At 39.2% G+C, this 19,189-nt stretch overlaps 1 protein-coding gene across 5 annotated transcripts in view; it reads right to left on the minus strand.

Annotated features, from left to right (window-relative positions):
* Pyroxd1 (pyridine nucleotide-disulfide oxidoreductase domain 1) overlaps positions 1-19,189 on the minus strand; it is a 44,109-nt gene that overhangs the window by 19,857 nt on the left and 5,063 nt on the right. For 3 of the 5 annotated variants that reach the window (XR_010851951.1, XM_067097998.1, XM_067097997.1), the window contains exons 4-7: positions 18,802-18,956; positions 5,500-5,677; positions 3,205-3,315; positions 2,941-3,071 (exon numbers count right to left, since the gene is read on the minus strand). Coding sequence is in view for 3 of the 5 variants with exons in the window: in XM_067097998.1 (XP_066954099.1) it covers positions 2,941-3,071; positions 3,205-3,315; positions 5,500-5,677; positions 18,802-18,956 (575 nt within the window). In the remaining 2 variants the exon portion in view is untranslated. The remainder of the gene's footprint in view (positions 1-2,940; positions 3,072-3,204; positions 3,316-5,499; positions 5,678-18,801; positions 18,957-19,189) is intronic. The other 2 variants (XR_010851952.1, XM_067097999.1) reach the window with 1 other exon arrangement.

The raw sequence follows: 19,189 nt of genomic DNA on the forward strand, positions 1-19,189 counted from the left end.
TCTTGTTCTCACCTAAGCAGTTTTTTTCTGAGGGCCACAAAAACCAGGTATGACTATCACATATTCTTTATCATGTGGTACAAATGACTTGGCAAAGCCATCTCAATCTCCATTTCATCATCATATTTATGTACAGAAGTTCATGTTTATTTACAGCAACTTTTTTCACTCTTGCCATAGGACTCCCAATATTTTTCTTAAAAGCTTTATTTTAAAACTGACCAAATCCTTTAGATAAATAAGTAAATTCTGGTAACTTTCTATTGTTATTCCAATCTATTACCAAACCCTTTAGATAAATAAGTCATATCTGTTAAGTTTCTATTGTTATTCCAATCTAAAACCTTCACTTCCATCTCTAACCACTTTTTTCTTCACAAAATCCCCTGTAGCACCCCACTATTTACTGCCAAGTCACTTGATAAGACTATCAGCATTAACTATGCATCTGTTTCATTCATGGACAGTTTCAATTAGTTTTATATATTTAATGGGAATACCATAGTGATGCAAAACTTTCCATGACATTGGTCAGTGGACAATTGGCTGCCTTCTTATAATCACAACAGGGGTTTTAAAATCCATTCACAGCTGAACAATTTGCACTGATATAAATATTTGATCTGTACCTTTTAAAGAACAAAGGAAAATTGGACAGGCAAGGAATGCTTTTTCTAGATTGCACAAGGAAAAATCAAGAAAAAGAGAGAAATGAAGGATGAGGTTTACCAGTGAAGGAAGTGATAAACCTTCCACTTAAAATGAAGAATGTTGTAAGAGTAACAGACAACAGATGTAGGCTGAGAATTACAAAGCTTGGCAGTGAAAGGAGAGTTCTTGCATCAAAAATTTGACCTACTGACCGCCATAGAATAACTTTGAGAAGAGGTGGCCTTTTGAGTGTCACAAGTCCAGCAGAGGAATAATAATTCTTCCCTTAGGCTTAACAACTCAGTACCAAAATACTACTGTAACTATAAGTGGGTGGGGGGGGGGGAGATCCACATTGTACTGGATAGGAAGACAATCCAAAGATAAGGGGAGTGAGATAATTAAACAAGCTAAATGCCCTGGATTCAATTCCATCACAGTGGGAGACAAATGAAGCACCCCAAATGGCTGAGCACGACTACCAATCGGGATGAATATGCCCAACATATAGCTTTAATAGACAAGATGAAGATGGTAATTTAATAAATTTAAAAATGATACATTTTCTAGACCTGATTTAGCAATGTGAGAAGTCTGATTTCTCCAAAACCTATTGGGAATAACTTGGACTCGCATAATATTGATAGAAGAGATTCAATTAAGATTTAATTAAATGTGCAAGTACTACTAACTAGCAATCTCTTACACAATGACAGCTAGTTTTCCATTATATATAAGGTCTAAAACTGGCCTATCTTACAGCGTAAAAGTTAAAGCTCTGCACTAATACTTCCAGATTTCTAGAAATGTTTGGATTTCTTGCTGATCAAAAACCTTTTAAAGGGCTCTTGTTAACGTCATTTTAACTAGACCCCTGATTCAACATTAATTCTCATGTTTGGCCCAAGGATTTGTTTCCAATTTTTTATATATGTTGTTAGTTGAAAGTTGGACAACCACTGAATATACGTTTGATTGTAAGTGTTGTTCTGCATTCAGGAAAGAGATCACACTATACTACTACTACTAAGCTTCATCCTTAGTTGAGCTCACTGTTTTTGAGGATGTTTCTAACACTCACTGAACATTTCATTTCATAATTTGTTTTGGAAGATGTTTTACAGACAGCTGCCCTTTCTGACACCAACCCTCCCTATCCAAGCTTAGGATGAATTAAAAGCATAATAACTGCTAAGAACAGCAATGCAAACCATAAACTTAGGGGCTACTTTAATACCCAAGGGAAGTTTCCCCTAAGCATACTCGCCTCACCCCAGATAAAACACAATTCCATGAGGCTTCATGAACCAAAATCTTCACAATCACCTGAGCATAAAAATGAACTGATGATCTAGAGAAGCCCATGGACCACCAATGCCAATCAAGAATGTGTCATCAAACTATCAAACAAACACAACAGAAATGACTTACGCCTTAGGCTACAGGTTAAATTTCGCTTTGTCTTCAGTACAATGAACAGCATGGAAATTACGAAAGGACTGTGCAATTAAAAAAAAAGTATAGTTAGATTGCCAGTGAAGATGTGAATACAATCGAGGAAATATAAAACATTTGGACACACGAAAAAGCCAGAGACTCCAAATTTCCCTGAAAGATTCATGAGTTGCCATCAGTGAGTTGAAAAATTATCAAAATATATAAGACAAAAACTGACAAACAAGGCAGGCTGGTAATTTTCAATAAAACTGAGTACACAGAAAAAGCAATAACCTTCTGAGTGATGAAAATACAAAGAACTAAATAAAAACCCTATAGACAGTGTAAACAGTCATTTCAACAGAAAAGATGAAGAGCTATCAAAGGGAAATGAAAACCTAATAAAAAGCTATGAGACCTCTCAATTGTTACTGTATGTGTATGGAACAATAAAAACTCCAAACAAATCTTCTTGCTAGGCCAATTATTAGGGCAGTTGGTTCTGCATTTTACAATTTAGCAAAATACCTAATGCACTTAACCCACTGGCTGGTATAATCTCTGATGATAATATAAGGAATATTATTAAGTGATAAACTAAATGTACAGATCAATAGTGAATCCAGGCTTGTGACTTTAACAGGGTACCTTATTCACAGTAGTACTTATTGACTATCTGCTGGAACTTTTATCGGATACACCAGGGAACAGACAAATGAATATAACATTTTCCAAGAAAACTCTAATACAACTGAATTAAAATATGTTTCAAATAATGGAAATTTTACTCTCAAAATATTGGTATGGCAATGGGTAACCCTTTACCTCCAGTGTTAAGTAATTTGTACTGACCTGAAACCAGTGCCTAGAGATTTCCCAGTTTGGAGTGCAAACATCTCCTGCTGCATAGATGTCACTTTCTGTAGTCTGCATTTTATCATCAACAAGAAAGCCCCCTTCCAAAGACAAACTAAAATTATTTCCTGGTAAAAAAAAAAAACCAGTATGAGTACTGACAGCAGAGTAGAATATCAGTTCTCAGACATTCCTTACTGATGATTTCAAAGTTTAGTTATCACTGCATTATTTATACCTTTCATCTCCCTTGCAGTTTACCTGCTAAAAAGTCCTTGGAATTGGGTATAACTCCAGTCGCAGACACGATGAAACTGCAACCATAAACTTTATCATTTGTCAGTTCAACATATACAGGCCACTCAGCTGATCCTTGAAAGAGAGAAACATTTCCAATCTAAGTTTATTTTCTTCACTTTAAACAGATGCCTCACCTACAGTTAAAAATGGCTAGAAACAATTCTTTTGAAACTAATCTCTTTCAATTTTATAAGCACTTTGCATAGCATGCTATAGGCAGAACAAGTACATTAGCCATCTTCACATGCACCATGAACCACCTGGAACCAGAGGCAACCATAAATCACTTGTCTTACTTTTTTGTGTTTGCAAGTTGTTAACAAATGATCACCTTTCCCCAAACTTTGCACAGCGTGTCCTCAACTTATGGTGGGGGATCCATTCCAGTGCCACGCCATTAGTTGATTTCCGCCATAAGTAAATTTTTCTCCGTTATCGGCGCTTTAATGGTGCTCACAGTGCTGTAACTTGAGTTATGGTGCTGTAACTTGATGTTGCATCATGTTACAGCACTGTAAGCGCCATTAACTTGATGCCTATTCTTGCTGTTGGCGCCATCAATGGCACTTAAGGCACCGTAATTTGATGCAACACCAAGTTACGGTGCTGTAAAAAGCCATTAATGCCACTGAAAAAGCTCTGTAAGATTGAATTGCCATAGGTCAGTGGCACCATAAGTTGATTAACCACCTTTTATTTCTTCATCTAATTTCATAGTACTGTATTTCCATTCCAACCTCAGTACAGTTTACTGTTTTCCCTTCATATAAGTGACCATTAAGCACTGTAAATTCTTTACTTTAAAAGGGAGTTTTCATTGCTGGGACAGTAAACTAGGTACTGGACATCACTTATAGAACTTAACTACTGTACTGTATTGAGTAAATGTTTTATAATTTTCTGAAAGCATTCCACTTTACTGCAGTGGCAAAGTTTCACTATTTTCATAGTTTTTCTTCATCCACTTGTTGATGGGTTATCTTTATTAGTAACTTGGTATGTAATGAAGGGTTAACCTGAGTTAGTACCCATCTGCATCAGCAAACTTAAGGCACTTACCTTAAAAGGTAGCGTTTCCAGTAATACATGCAAATAATAAATGTGGTTTTCTTAATTTACTGTATTCTATTTTGGCTGTAATAATAAGTGATGTACAGTACTCAAACCATGGTGGTGTGCTTTCTTTCTTTTGTACTTCATTTTTTCTTTGCCTTTTTGAATTTTGCCTCAGTTACAATGTTAAATTTATAGTCACAAACATACTGCAAGTTTTTTGTCTTTGTAACTTGCATGTATCAACAACCTCACTACATCCACCTATAGTACACAGACCAAAATAGCCCCAAGATGAAAAAAGGAGTAAGGCTCCTTGAAGTAGGGAGGAAGATGATTAGGAGATACAGCAAGTGTAGAATCACTGATCATATGAACTGCAGAGGTATCAAAGCAATATTTACATACAACTCATTTTTACAGTAGACAACAGAAGCTATAACACAAAAGTAGCCCTACACAGCAGAAAAAGGTCTGAATGCAATTATCCCCCAAAACATAGAGCACTTTTAAAAATAAAGACTAGGCAATCCCGAGACATGAAAAGGAACAATAATTACAAAGAATTATTCGTGCAACAAAGAAATAATGAATGTAACAACAGTAGTTCAGTTAAGTGTCAGTGGTTAGATGCCTCTGGCTCCAAATGAGCACAAAATTCACAACACTAATATAATAACAATAATAATGAATTAATGATGAATGGATTCAAAGAATGGCACATGGGCAAAATAAATCCACAAAGGAAAAATCTTGGGAGAGCTGCACAAGAGAAGATGACACTGACAGGTCATACAAAAAAAAATGGGCTAAAGAGAGGCACTTTGTGGGAGGTTTGGGCATGGAAAGTGGGGTCTTTTTTCATTTACAATCAGGACAAGTTGTGCAGCTGAGAGCTGTTGTAAGGAGGTAAGGCAATTTACGATTAATGGCTTGTTATGAACAAGAGAATACTTATGGATACTTTTTCTGCTCTTATCTAGTAATTTGTAGAAGAGTCACAACAATAGGTTCAATTAAAAAAAAGCAAGCCTGAGACCGCAAGCCTAAGACCTTATGCTAAAGTCTAAAAATTCACTTTCTGAGCATTTGTCTCGTGTAAATCTTGTGATGTTATATGCAGAAATGTTACAAGATAAAACAATCAACACAAACTAAAAATCTCACATGATGAAAGACATGAATAAGTTATAAATAACAAACCTTCCTCAAATCTTGTAGTGGAAACTGTTTTTCCTAGTTTCTTCACTTCCTCAGGGCTCAAAATACAGGATACTTCAACTTCTGTTTCAAGTATTACTCTGTGTGTGCTGTCCCCTTTCAATTCCAACTTTTCATGCCAATCTGGACCTAAGGCTCCACCCATGACTGGTAAATCACCCTGCAAACAAAAGTTGAAAGTAATTTCTGTTAAATAACAAAAGTTGTCTAGAAGTAAATCTGTTTCATAACACCTTGTAATGAGGCAAAAAAAAAAAAATTCCATCATTTGAGATTCCAATGACAACATGCAGATTTTATTCTGTCAATTTGGAAATGCCTATATGCAAGGCAAAACATTAAGAGCAAACTTTTTATCAATAAGCTTCTTCATAATGGATTTCTTATGTGGCAACTTGAAAAAACTTGGGAATAAACCTGAATATGTCATGTTCTGTTACTGTAAATAACACTCTGACAGGGACTAAATTTAAGTAAAACAAGGTTCAGTTCTGCTTTATTTAAGCAAATTCAAACTTGCATGTTGGTACATAAATACTGTCTAACTTGATTATTATTTTCATGGACATGTTTCCACCTCTGCAACCCTTCTTATAGTAGGATAAATGATTTACTGTACATATATTCATAACTATTGTTACAGAGTAATATATATAATTATTTAAATCTTATTAAATGTTCTTGAATTTATTACAGGAAAAAACCTGAAGCAATAGTCTATAAGGATATTTGTAAGAGTTTTTCAGAAATTAGGGTAGACTTCTAAACCCTTGATGAATGTGCTGGCAATTCTTTATCATGATGGAACAAAATTCAAAATCAAACCAGCAGGTTTTTAGCCAATGGACCCTTCAGTTTTTGCAAAACCCTTTAAGAGTTCCGGAGATTGTTTTTGTCTAAAAATAATCAAAACTTGTTCTCCAAACCTTTGACCATAACCATCTGCCATTGCCACTTTGGCCTTCACTGGTGGTCTTGGGTCTTGCTTTGATTGAATTTTACTTTCTAGGGGTCATATTGAATCAAGTTTCATCCTCCATTAACAATCACTTTCAAAAACTCTGATTTTTGAAATCTGTGTAGGGCAAAACTGATGAGAAATTAAGTTTTTGATAATGAAACTGGTATTGTAATACGCTTTTGAACACCTGCTGAAATTTACCAAACCAAGATTTTCATTTAAAAGAAAATGAAACTATATCCCCATTTCATTTTCATACTCATGAAGAGGGTCTTCATCCACTAAACACTGCACCAAAGCCTCTATTTACAAAAGTGTCTGTCGATGGTCTTCCCTCTCATGGTTTTTGAGTTAGCTCCCGACCATCCGGAAATCGTTTTATCCAAAATCAACAACTGATTTAGATTTTAGATTAAGAATTTCATTTTTGCAAAGCTTCAATAATTTTTCATTGCCTGAAGTTTAGTATGCAACCATCATGAAATGAAAAAAATATTTATTTTCATATTAAATATTGGAATATTCTGACAGCAGATGTTAAACCACGGTATATAATTGGATACAAATCAAGTCTATATGAGCAAAACATCACAGATAATTGTTTTATTTTTTGTTGTTATATTGTAAATAAATTGTTCAACAATTTTGGTATGGAACAAAATGTAAAACAATCAAATTTTAACACAGAAAATATTCTGCTTCAGATGCAAAGAATTGCATGTTGGATGTAAAAAAAAAGTTTTCAAAATTTGATGGACATAAATCCTGCAATATTGTAGGATAAATGATTTACTGTTTATTTCAAACTATTGTTACAGAGTAAATGATTGAATTATTTAAATCTTATTAAATACTTGAATTTTTACTTACATTATGAGCTATTTTTTGATATTTGTATATTCAAAGTTACCGAAGGTTGAAATTTCTTTAGCACTTATCGTGAATTTTTATAAAACTATTTCAAAACTGATAAGAAGGGACCCTACCATGAGTTATTTTCTAAGTTGTATTCTCAAAATACAAACCTTGTTCTCACCTTTTCATATATAAAACTTTATGTAACATGGTCTAATCTAAATTCCCTTGCAAAAATTACAACAAAGTGACTAAAGAAATTCTCTATTTCATTTTCACTTTCCTGTTTTTTCAAAGTTAGCGCAAACTGATGAGAAATGAAGTTTTTAAAAAATTCACCATAAATCAAAATATTGCCCTGGTCAGAGACTTCTTGTTTGTTGCAAAATGAAGGTAAATGATTGAATATAACTAAACACCGAATTTAAAAGTTTTAGCTTACAATTGGGTTTGAGACCACTTCGGTCGAGTTTTTCAAAAATCACAGACGCTTAGTTTTTAAGATTAAAAATTTTTGGCACTTATTTCATTGATTTATATGAAAATATGTCAAAATGAAAAAAATATCAACTATCATTATTTTTTGTATTCTGACATGAGATTGCACAAATTTTCATATATAAAACTTTATATAATGGCTAATACAAAACTGTGCAAAATTAACAACAAAGTGACTAAAAAATTTCTGAGATTTTCAGAGCCTTATGCGCTCTTCCAAACATGTTTTTAAAAAATTCACCATAAATCAAAATCGTGGCTAGAGACGTTTGTTTCTTCACAAAATGAAGTTTGATAAAAGATTGAATATTACATTAGAATGTACATGATTTTGCTGATGCAAGCATTTTGATTGTACATTTTCAGGACAACAATGGTTGAGAAACAGACAGAAATATTGTATGGTTTAAATCGAAAATATCAAAATTGAGAAAAAAACAACTATGAGTTATTTTTCTTGTCCATTCTACGATGGACGACGAACACATTTTCATATATAAAACTTTAAGAGACGGCTAATACAAAAACTGTTACAAAATTTTCAGCAGAGAAAGTGACTAAAGAAAAATTTTTTTGTAAAAGCCTGATGCACTAAATTGAAATATTGTGTGTTTCAATTTGTTGCAAAATGAATCGGTAAATGATTGAATATTACTATAAACATAAGAGTTTGAAACAGAAGATTTGTTGGAACATTTCGGTCGAGTCAAATTGACCAAAGAAATTTTGCATGGCAATGATTTATAGAAGTGGTGAAAATTGATAAATCAGGACAACAATGGTTATTTTTTGTTGTATTTGTATGAAATTGAAATCACATTTTCAGATAAAAAACTTCTTGTTGTCTTGTCCATACAAAACTGTGCAAAAATGTTTGGACAAAATGACTAAAGAATTTGAAGATTTTCAGCAGAGTTACAGCAGACGTAATGAAAAAGTTTTTTTAAAAATTCACCATCAAATCGAAATATTGTGCTGGAGACTTCTCGTTTGTTGCAAAATGAAGGTAAATGATTGAATATTGCTATAATGTAAGAGTTTTAGCTTACAATTGCATTTTTCTACCATTTCGGTCGAGTTAAAGCTGACCGAAGGTTGAAATTTTGGCACTTATCGTGATTTATATGAAAATCTGTCAAAATTGATAAAAGCAACAACCATGAGTTATTTTTGTTGTAATCTACATGAAATTGCACACATTTTCATATACAAAACTTTATGTAAAGGCTAATAGAAAATGGTGCAAAAATTACAACAAAGTGACTAAAGAATTTCTGAGATTTTCAGCAGAGTTAGCTGATGCTTGCTTTTGGGATAAGAAAGAAATTTGCGCATGCGCAGCTGGGTCACGCTTGTAAACAAAACAACAGCGTGATCCGTGAACTACCAGCATCCTGCAAGGCGCGATTTAAAATTTTTCGCAAACGAGGCCTGTAAGTATTTTTCCGCAAATATTTAAAAAAACTTTTGTAGTCAACGTATTTTATGTCCACTTGGCACCCGACAGACAATTTTTGTCGACGTAAAATACAGTACGTCCAGTCGGAGTTAAAGGGTTAACTATTAGCACTACCAACGCTACAGGAAAAATCTTGCCAAATGAGTTACCTGAGGTGCCGTTGACAACGCTGCTGCAAATACCGGCCAACAGAGGCTGACATCCCCAATTGAGTTACTCACTATCCAAATTGAAGTGGGGAGGAGGGTGGGAATCATTCAGGTGTTCAGGTAAGTATTACAATATTAGTTTTATTATGAAAAACTTCATATTGTAATACACTCCCTGAATGCCTAAATTAGCCCGATTAACAAAATTTTAAAGGAGGTGGGATCAATCTAATTCAGCCCGACCTGTCAATGGAAAAAAGCAGGTAACTCATTATCAACCTACTATGTGTAAATGAATGTGTCCTCACCTGGTTATTCAACTCAGTATGTGAGGATGCCTGTAGAGAGTGTACCCCTGACATCAGTCTCGTGTCTAGGGTACTTTCTGAGTCAAGCTGCCTCCCATGTGGTATTCTATACCTCTCCTGAATGGAGGGGAAAAGACGAACCTCCCATGTGGCTATTCAGAGCCTCTCATGTATGGAGGAGTACGATGAACCTCCAATGTGGCTATTCAGAGCCTCTCATGTATGGAGGAGAAGTTGAGTGTGCAGGATCTTGAAGTTCTTCACCGCTCACTGATGCAGATGGCTGTGCAGAAGAGGTTGAAGATAATCCAACCTGGTCATTCAGATCTGCCTAAACTCAAAAGCCCAACAACAAATTAATACTCTCAATATGAACCCCAACCAACAGAGACTCTTAAGTTCATTAGACTACCATTAACTACCTAAAACTCCCCAGACCCTGACATTACAATCTAATTATAAAATCGAGTTCGCCGCAACAAAAGGACCCAACGAGTAACCCTTCTCTGAAGAAAACTGACTATCTCTGAGGTAGGTTCCAAGTAGCCGCCTCCAAGAGTGCCGACACCAAAAAATTCCTCAATAAGGCTGAAGTAGCAGCCATTCCTGATACTATGAGCCCTTGGATGCGAGGAAGAACTCAAAGGCTCCGAAAGTAAAAAGAACCCTCCGGCACTTGACTAATAACCTCTTGCAAGAAGAAAGTAATTGCATTTTTGGAAATGGGACGAGATGGATACTTAGAGGAAACAAATAAGGTTCTCAGATGAGGCAAAATTTTCTCGGTATGAGAGCTTAAACTTAAAACAGCCGCTAAATCCCACAAGGGGCCCCAAAGCGGAAAAATTGGACGCCCTATTTTAAAAGATCTTAATAGATCATGTAAAATTCTGCTGGTCAAAAGCTCAGGTAGATGAAACCGGAATGTGCTACTAAGCATCGACCTATAACCAGCAATCGAAGAATAAGATAGATTCTTTTTCTTTCTCAAAAACAAGAGGAAGTCTGCTACTTTCACCACTGACGGACATGAAATACTATGCCCCTCTTTTCGGCACCAACTACGGTACATCGTCCACCTGGCCTGGTAAAGTTTCATAGTCGAACTTCCCAGACAGAAAGACAGTTGGCAAGCCACTGCCTTAGAGAGTCCTGAATGATGGGCTACTCACTGGACATTCTCCAAGCAGCTAGCTTCAGCACACGGAGGTTCTGATGGAAGTAATGGAAATGGGGCTGTCTGAGAAGATCTTCCTCCTCTCTGGAAGGAATACTGGGACTTCCGTCAGCATGTCCAGAAGGTCTAAACACCAAGGTCTTTGGGGCCAGAAGGGACATATCAACGTCATCTGTGTGTTGACACCATTTCTGAGTTTGATCAGAACTTCCTGGATCAACCCAAAAGGAGGGAATGCATATACCTGCATGTTGTCCCAGGAGTGCAGCATTGCATCTGTCCCGCAGGACATGGGGTCCGCTACTGGGGAGAAGTAGACCAGAAGACCGAAATTTAACCTGGTGGCGAAAAGATTCACTGTCACTGGCCATCTCTTCAACAGAAGCTGAACTTCCTCTTGAACTAGAGTCCATTCGCACCCAAGAACTTCCTGCAAACGACTCAAAGCGTCTGCCAAGACACTGAGTTTCCCAACACGAACTGAGGGATGAGAGAAACACTGCGGTTCTCATACCAACGAGAACTCTCTGTGCCATGTCGTTTAATGCTTGCGATTTTGTTCCCACTTCTTCCTTGAGATACGACACCGCCGTAACGTTGTCACAAAACAGCGCTACTATCTTGTTGCTCACTTGCTCTGAGAAGCAACTTAGAGCCTCCTCCACTGCTCTCAACTCTCTGAAATTTATGGACTTCTCTCGATCCAGATCCCTCCAAAGGCCTCGGGCCTGAGATTCCTCTAGGGTCACACTCCAACCCCAATCTGAGGCATCTGTGTGCAGATGAACATCTGGTAGAGGGGAGTCCAATCTTATGCCGATGGTCAGATGATGTTCTTCTGACCACCACCGAAGATCCTTCAGGCAAGAATCACCCCAGACTATGAAGGCGTTCTTTTCCTGAAAGTCCCAGCGATTCCTGAGACACACCTGCAGAGAACGCATCTGGAGGAGAGACCCTGGAACTAGAAGCGAAAGGGAGGGCATTCGACCAAGCAAGCTTTTCCACAGGCTCACTGGTTGAGCTCTGTTCGACAGGAATACCTCCAGTTGGCTTAGAATCACCAGAATCCCCTCTTCTGTCGGGAAAGCTCTCAAAAGACAGGTCTGAATCGTCACCCCTAAATAGGTCTTTACTTGAGCTGGCATTAGTGAGCTTTTGTCTAAACTGACTCGAATTCCTAAAGTTTGACACAGGTTCAGTGAGAAATCCCTTGCCTGCAACACCCTGTCCCCAGACAAAGCCTGAACCAACCAATCGTCAAGATATCTCCTCATCTGAAAACACCAACGATGCATTATATGTGACTGAAATAGGAGACATTACCCTCGTGAAGATCTGAGGTGCTGTGGTCAGACCGAGCAGAGGACTTTGAACTGGAATGTTCCAGTTGGACCCGAGAGACGAAGGAACTTACGAGATTCCTTTACTCAAATATTTGGAGCTTAAGTTCAAATTTTCTTATCTCCAGAGTTGTACCCGTAACTACAATTTGATGTTTTTATCCAAGACTCTTATAAGCAGTAAAAAGTCAGAGCTTGAGTTTTTAATCCAAGGATTTGATGGCCCTGACTTTATTTATCGTCTTAACATCCCACATACGCAAGGTTTGGCTGTATACACTCAAGTCTGGACAACCTATTTATCATCAGAAAAATTTGGAGTGTTGTTGTCATGAAGTTCACTGTTTTAAAATTTTCAGTATGTTCTACAATCCAAATATTGACGATTCTATATATGACTCTCCTGGAAAGGATTAGTATGGCTCTGTCAAAGGATTCAAAAGCTTCATTTGTAATTTGTGGAGACTGTAATGCAAAGCTCAGCGAATGGCTAAATTCAGATTCCACAGATGTTGCAACATGGCTGGTCTGCTCTCGAGTTGTGTATCCTCCAATTTTGTCCAGCTAATTGAGGAACCCATGCACATTCTGGTAACAGATTAGACCTCACATTCACAGATGTTCCAGCTATTGTGAAGTCCAAGGTCTGTGAATATATAAGGCACTTCTGATCATTGTGCCACTGAGATGGACATCTCTGTCAATCACTATATTACTAATTCCACCATTGGAAAAATGGTCTGGCTGAAATCCAAAGCCAACTGGGATCACATTACTGAAGCTTGTCAGGGACTTAATATTTCAGATGCTATATTAGATCCTGATCCCAAGTGATAGTTTAATGAGATGCTGATGGCTATTTTAATTAAATATCTCCCAAGAAAGGTCATCAAATTTAGGACAAATGACCAGCCAGTTTGATGATACATGCAGATGAGCCTACCATGACAAACAGGCCAAATTCAATGCATGGAGAAAAATTCGTTCAAAGGAAAATTACGCCAATTTTGTTGAATCTCGCCGTGCTGCAAACAGAACTTCCCGCACAGCCGAGAAAAACTACAATTTCTTGAAGAGGAAACTTGAAGGAATTACTTGGCCTCATCTGTGGTGAACCAAATTTGCATCATCTATCTTTGGGTCAGGCTTGTCTTCCATTCCACCACCATCAACAGATGATCGTAGATTGGTTACTGGCCCTAGGGAAAAGGCAGAACTGTTTGATTAAATCGCTGATGTCTTGGTTTGAAGACAGGTCTACTCCTCTATGTTTGAATACTGAACCCAACATTGCTCTGTAACCCCAATGGTCAATGTTGTGAGTCCTTTTGATGTACTAAGATATAATAGAAAATCTCCGATTTGGGCTACAGACATTTGAGAAGAGGAGATATCTTGCTCCAGGAACCACTTCCGGAAAATTGCCCACTTGGATTGGTAGACTGCTGAGGAAGATTTTCACACGCACTAAGCAATAGCCTCTGCAGCCTTCCTTGAAAATCCTTTCGCTCTGACAATCTCCCTGACAGTCTGAAGCCTGTCAGCATGAGAGTGGATAACCCCTGATGGAATCAGAGGAAGTGCGGCTGTTTGAGAAGACTTCTCTTCTGAGGAAGTAGCCTTGGGAAGTCCGTCAAAAGGCTCATCAGATTGGGGAACCACTCCTTGTGTGGCCAAAAGGGAGCGACTAAGGTCATCGACACGTTGTTGTGTGCAATGAACTTTTTAACACTTCCCTCACCATGCTGAAGGGAGGGAAGGCGTAAAGGTCGAGGTTCAACCAGTCCTGCAGCATGGCATCCGTTGCCCATGCTTGCAGGTCCGGAGCCAGGGAACAATACAATGGATGACGATGGTTCCTTGATGTCGCAAACAGGTCTATCGACAGCTTTCCCCACACCTTCCACAGGTCGTGCACACCTGTGGAGTTGAGTGTCCATTCTGTCAGTAGAACCTGTTTGCCACAATTCAATTTGTCCGTGAGGACGTTCATCCTGCCCTGAATGAAGCGGGTCACTAATTGGGTCTTGTTGCTCCTTGCCCACAGAAGAAAATCCTTTGTCGCTTCGTAGAGCATAAAAGAATGGGTCCCTCCTTGATTCTTGATATAAGCCAGGGCGGTCATGCTATCTGAACGAACCGCTATTGTCTTCTGGAAGGTTAGCATTGCAAAGTGTTGAGGAGCCAGATGAATTGCTTTTAATTCCTTTACATTGATGTGGAGTTTTTTTTGGTAGGCGACCATGTTCCTGACACCTCCATATCGTTGAGAAGGGCTCCCCAACCCAGATCTGAAGAGTCTGAGAATAACGTTAGGTCGGGGTTTGTTGGAGCCAGAGACCTTTCTGTTGTAAATCTGTCTTCCGCTAGCCACCACCGGAGGTCCTCTTTTATCTGGGGAGTGATGCTGAAAACGAACAAATCCGGGAACGACTTCCTTTTCCAACTGGCAGTACTCTCGTATGCAGCCTGCCTAATGGAACGAACTTCCCTATGGAAGAGAGGGTTCCCAGAAGACTCATCCATGCGTTGGCTGAGCAGGAGTGGTGAGTTATGAAGTCCTGGGCTTTCCTGTGGCAATTTAGTATCCTCTGTTGGGATGGAAAAGCCTGAAAACTCAGAGTCTATCACTATCCCCAAATATAGAATAGATTGAGTCGGGACTAATTTAGTTGTGACTTCTTGATGTTTATTAAAAGGCCTAATTCTTGAGCATGACGAAGAGTTTTCTTCAGGTCCTCCGTGCACTGAGATCTCAAGGGGGAGCATAGGAGTCAATCGTCCAGGTACAGAGATATGTTTATCCCCATAAGATGTACCCATTTTGCTAGGGGAGCGAGTATCCGGGTAAAAACTTGAGGGACCATGGAAAGTCCAAAGCAGAGTGCCCAAAACTGGAAGACTGTCCTGGAACACGAATCTTAGATGCTTCCTGAAGTCCGGGTGAATTGGAATGTGGAAGTAAGCATCTTGCATGTCAATTGTAACCATCTGGTCTCCCTGATGGATGGCCGACAAAACCGACTGACTCTTCTCCATTTTGAACTCCAAAAAACCTCTCTGAGTCTATCGAGTAGGCTGTTTAGCTGATGGGAGAGATTACTAAGGGAGGTTTCTCCCTGAAAGGGATAGCATAGCCTTCTTTCAATACCTTTAGCACCCATGGCTCCACATTCTTCTTGTTCCATTCTGTCCAGAAATGAGAAAGTCTTGCTCCCACTGGAACACGGAGGACGTACATCTCATTTTCGAGGTGTTGTCTTGTTAATGGGTTTTCTAGTTGGTCTGGAATTTTGGAGGTTGGCTCTAGGTCGGGATTGGAAATGACCTCTAGAGCCTCGAAAGGGCTGTTGCTGCAAGGGTGACAATGTTCTAGTAGCTATGCTTGTAGTGGCTCGTGCGGGGGAACTTAGTCCTTTTGGTGGATTGAGTCCTGAGTCTTCTGCAGTTCTACTGAATTCCGTTCCAGGGTGTCCTGCGGGAACAGACTATTCTTGTACAGGGGGGCAAAAAGAAGCTAAGAACGTTGCGATGGGTGACACCCTTTGCCATGAACGAGCACCACAAATCTCGTTTCTTGAGGACTCCTGTTGTGAAGATGGTTGCTAACTCTAGTGCTCCATCTCTTATGGCTCTATCAGCACACCCCAGTATGCCCAGTCAGTCCAATGCGAAGTTCTCTGGAAGGGATGTACAGTCTTCTATTTTCTTGGCTAGAGCTCCCACTGTCCAATCCAGAAAACTAAAGATCTCGAAGACTTTAAAGATGTCTTTAAGCAGATGGTCTAATTCTGAGGGTGTGGACAGAATTCTGGCCAACGAGAAAGCAGAGCGATAAGAAGCATCTATGAAACTGGAGAAGTCCCCTTGAGAGGAGGCAGAAACTCCCAAGGATGGAGCTTCTCCAGCTGCATAAGACAGATACTTCTGCCTTATCAAATGAGAGGGAGGCGTACAGAACGCCACCTTTTCGACTCCACTCTTCTCTGCTAGCCAGGCATCCATGCGGCTGGAAGCTTTCTTCGACAACGAAGACAACACCATATGTGGCAGTCTGGTGGTACCTGGTGGTTGTCGCATTGAGTAGGCCAAACCCGGCGATAAAGGGACGACTGGAGAGAAGAACGACGGGTAACTGACCAGGAAAAACCTGAGCAGTGCCAAGTAATAAGAGGCAGGTTGCTTCTCTTCTGCAGGTTCCTCGACGGACAAAGCAGGTGATCCTGGGGGTTCCACAGTGTCTTGCACTACTGGAGTCGGCTTTTGAAGGAGGCTCAATTAGAAGTGGGGTGGACTTCAAGAGAGGAACCCACAGCGACTGGACGCACAGACGTTGGGCCCCCACTCGCTGTTGAAGCAGACACTAATTCCTTGGAAGTGGTTGCATTCTCCGCGGACACCTGGTGCCCCAAGGATGGGCGCTCAGCGATCTGACATTCCGGCTCCGAGCGCGTCAAACACGGGCTCTTCTAACTTGGAATCTGGGTGCCCATGAACAGGAAAGGCGGAAACTGCGCACTCATGCGATGGGCGTTCGGACGAAGTGCGCTCATACGATGGGCGGGGCGCTTCAGAGATGAAAGCTCGGACACCTAACGATCTTTGAGTTGGCGCTTACGCACACCACTAACACACACTGGGTGCTCGTACTCTTGGCGCCGATAATCTGGACTGGCACACACTCGTTTGGGGTCAGAATGCACTTTTGCACCTGAACGGGAGCAAGAATCTCTCACTGGCAACTCCCAAAAACTACAAGGGAGAGGGCTACGTTCTCTCTCTACAGCATTTCTTTGATGCAGGAGAATCTGAATCACTTGAAGATAGTGCATGCACATCCATTCAAACACCTTTCCAACAGTGTTCTTCTGCAACCTGGGATTGGCAGCGATGACTGCTTGTGGGCAAACCCCACCGACCTTCCTTGGACTGCCAGTTTGCTTCCTCCCAGGTTAGCAAGGGGAGTTTAGCAGGGACCTTGGTCTAGGAGCATTGGTGGGACGAACAGCTGCCCCCTCCACTGACACTTCACTCAATATTGTCCATTAGGACCTTCACAGAATTCCCAGTCTGGGAAACAGTACTGACAAGTAAATTAAATTTTTGAATCTACCCATGCTTCTAAGCTGGCAATGGCATTTGGTTCAACAGAATGAGAGCTAGGTAATGGAGTGACAGGAAAGGCTGGAGGACTGGAAATGGGAGAAGAAGCTGTCACAGGTGTTGAAGGGATAGGCATAACATCAATACCAACTCCTGGAGAATGAATGACCTATACGAGCGGAAGCCTTAGCTTTGGCCCTAGCTGTAGCTTTTCTTATTCAGTCACGCTAGAGTCAGACATAATGGACAAAATTCCAATTAAACAATTCACAATCGAAGAAAAATCCAAATTCTAGCTAAGCTAAACAGCTGCGCTACCAAAAGCAAAGAGTACTTCACCAAAGATGATCTCCGACCATCTAGCGAAAATGAAACGAGCTGCTAATAACTGGTGTTCAGCCATTAACCGGCAGAAACGAATTGAGCTCTTTAGCTTCCCCGATAGTGGGCGGGGCAGTATACCTACAACCAAAACAAAAGAGCGCTACCGCGAATTTCGAATTTTGAGCTGCCGCATGAAGTATAAAAATACAAAACACAGCAAGTTATAATCTCGACACTGGAACACCTCAAGATGCAGTGCAAGACTGACATTGTTTGGTTGCCCTAGAACTGAACTTAAGGAGATTGCCTGCACACTACCCTCACTGCATACACCTAGAACCTTTGAGTCACATTCATGTTTTATTTTTATAAGTTGACCCAATTTATGTTGAATACAGTATTGTAAAAAAAAATTCACTAATAATGTGTAAACATCATTGGAATCTAAACTTAGGTTGCAAATGCCATGTCAACAATTCATCACTATTTTAAATGGCTAACCTATTACTTAACTTAATCCTAAACTATCAACAAAACTGTTAGTTGAAACCAACTAGTCACTAACTTGTACACAAATACTACGAAAAGCAAAAACTTGTACTCAAGTTATAGCCACAAAACAATTAACAGAACTAAAAACCTAAAGAAACTAGAGGATTCAGCAATGACAAACAAAACAGTAAAAATAAGAATTACAGAAAACATCTAGAAAATGCCTCCAGACCTGCAGCATAACCCTCTGCTAGTGCCAAGACACATATCTGAGATGCAGTTTTAGCAGAAGACTTTATCACATATCTCAACAAAGGATGGTATAAAAGAAAAACCACAAGAAGTGACACAAGCTAACCTTGGGGGACCTGGGAAACCATATTCAATTGTGCTGACCTGCCAGCTGTAGCCAATCTTCTCTTTTCTTCTATAGACAACTCTTCACAGTGTACACTACTGTACATTCAAATCTCAAATTTATTTACTCTCACTGATGTATTGGGGTCTTTAGAAAGCATACACTATAACCATAACCTAAGATTTGTAAAATGTGTAATACAAACCACTACCAAATACATACTACATAGATTCTACAGTACTTATCAGGGTACTTACACTTGCTTTATCCACTGTGTATTTTCTTCTCTTCAGAGGAAGTACTTTTTTACCTTTTTCTTTACACAACTCTGGACGGAAGAACTCTGCAGCTCCAGGGTCAATAAAGTTTGCAGTCATGTACTTATCTTTAATGACCCAAATCACCTCAACACCTGTAAAATAAAAATACAGTACCTGTAATGTCTATTAAATTTCCTTAACAAAAAATGTATGTACATAGCATTTTCAACCTATTATAACAAAACAGTATCAAGCACAAGCATAACTATGTACATAGCATTTTCAACCTATTATAACAAAACAGTATCAAGCACAAGCATAACTAAAGCAGAAATATGATGGTTCACGTTCTAAATTTTCAACATATGCAATACATAACCCATAA

Source organism: Macrobrachium rosenbergii, chromosome 54 (genome assembly GCF_040412425.1).
Source record: "Macrobrachium rosenbergii isolate ZJJX-2024 chromosome 54, ASM4041242v1, whole genome shotgun sequence".
In the NCBI taxonomy this organism is placed as follows: domain Eukaryota; kingdom Metazoa; phylum Arthropoda; class Malacostraca; order Decapoda; family Palaemonidae; genus Macrobrachium; species Macrobrachium rosenbergii.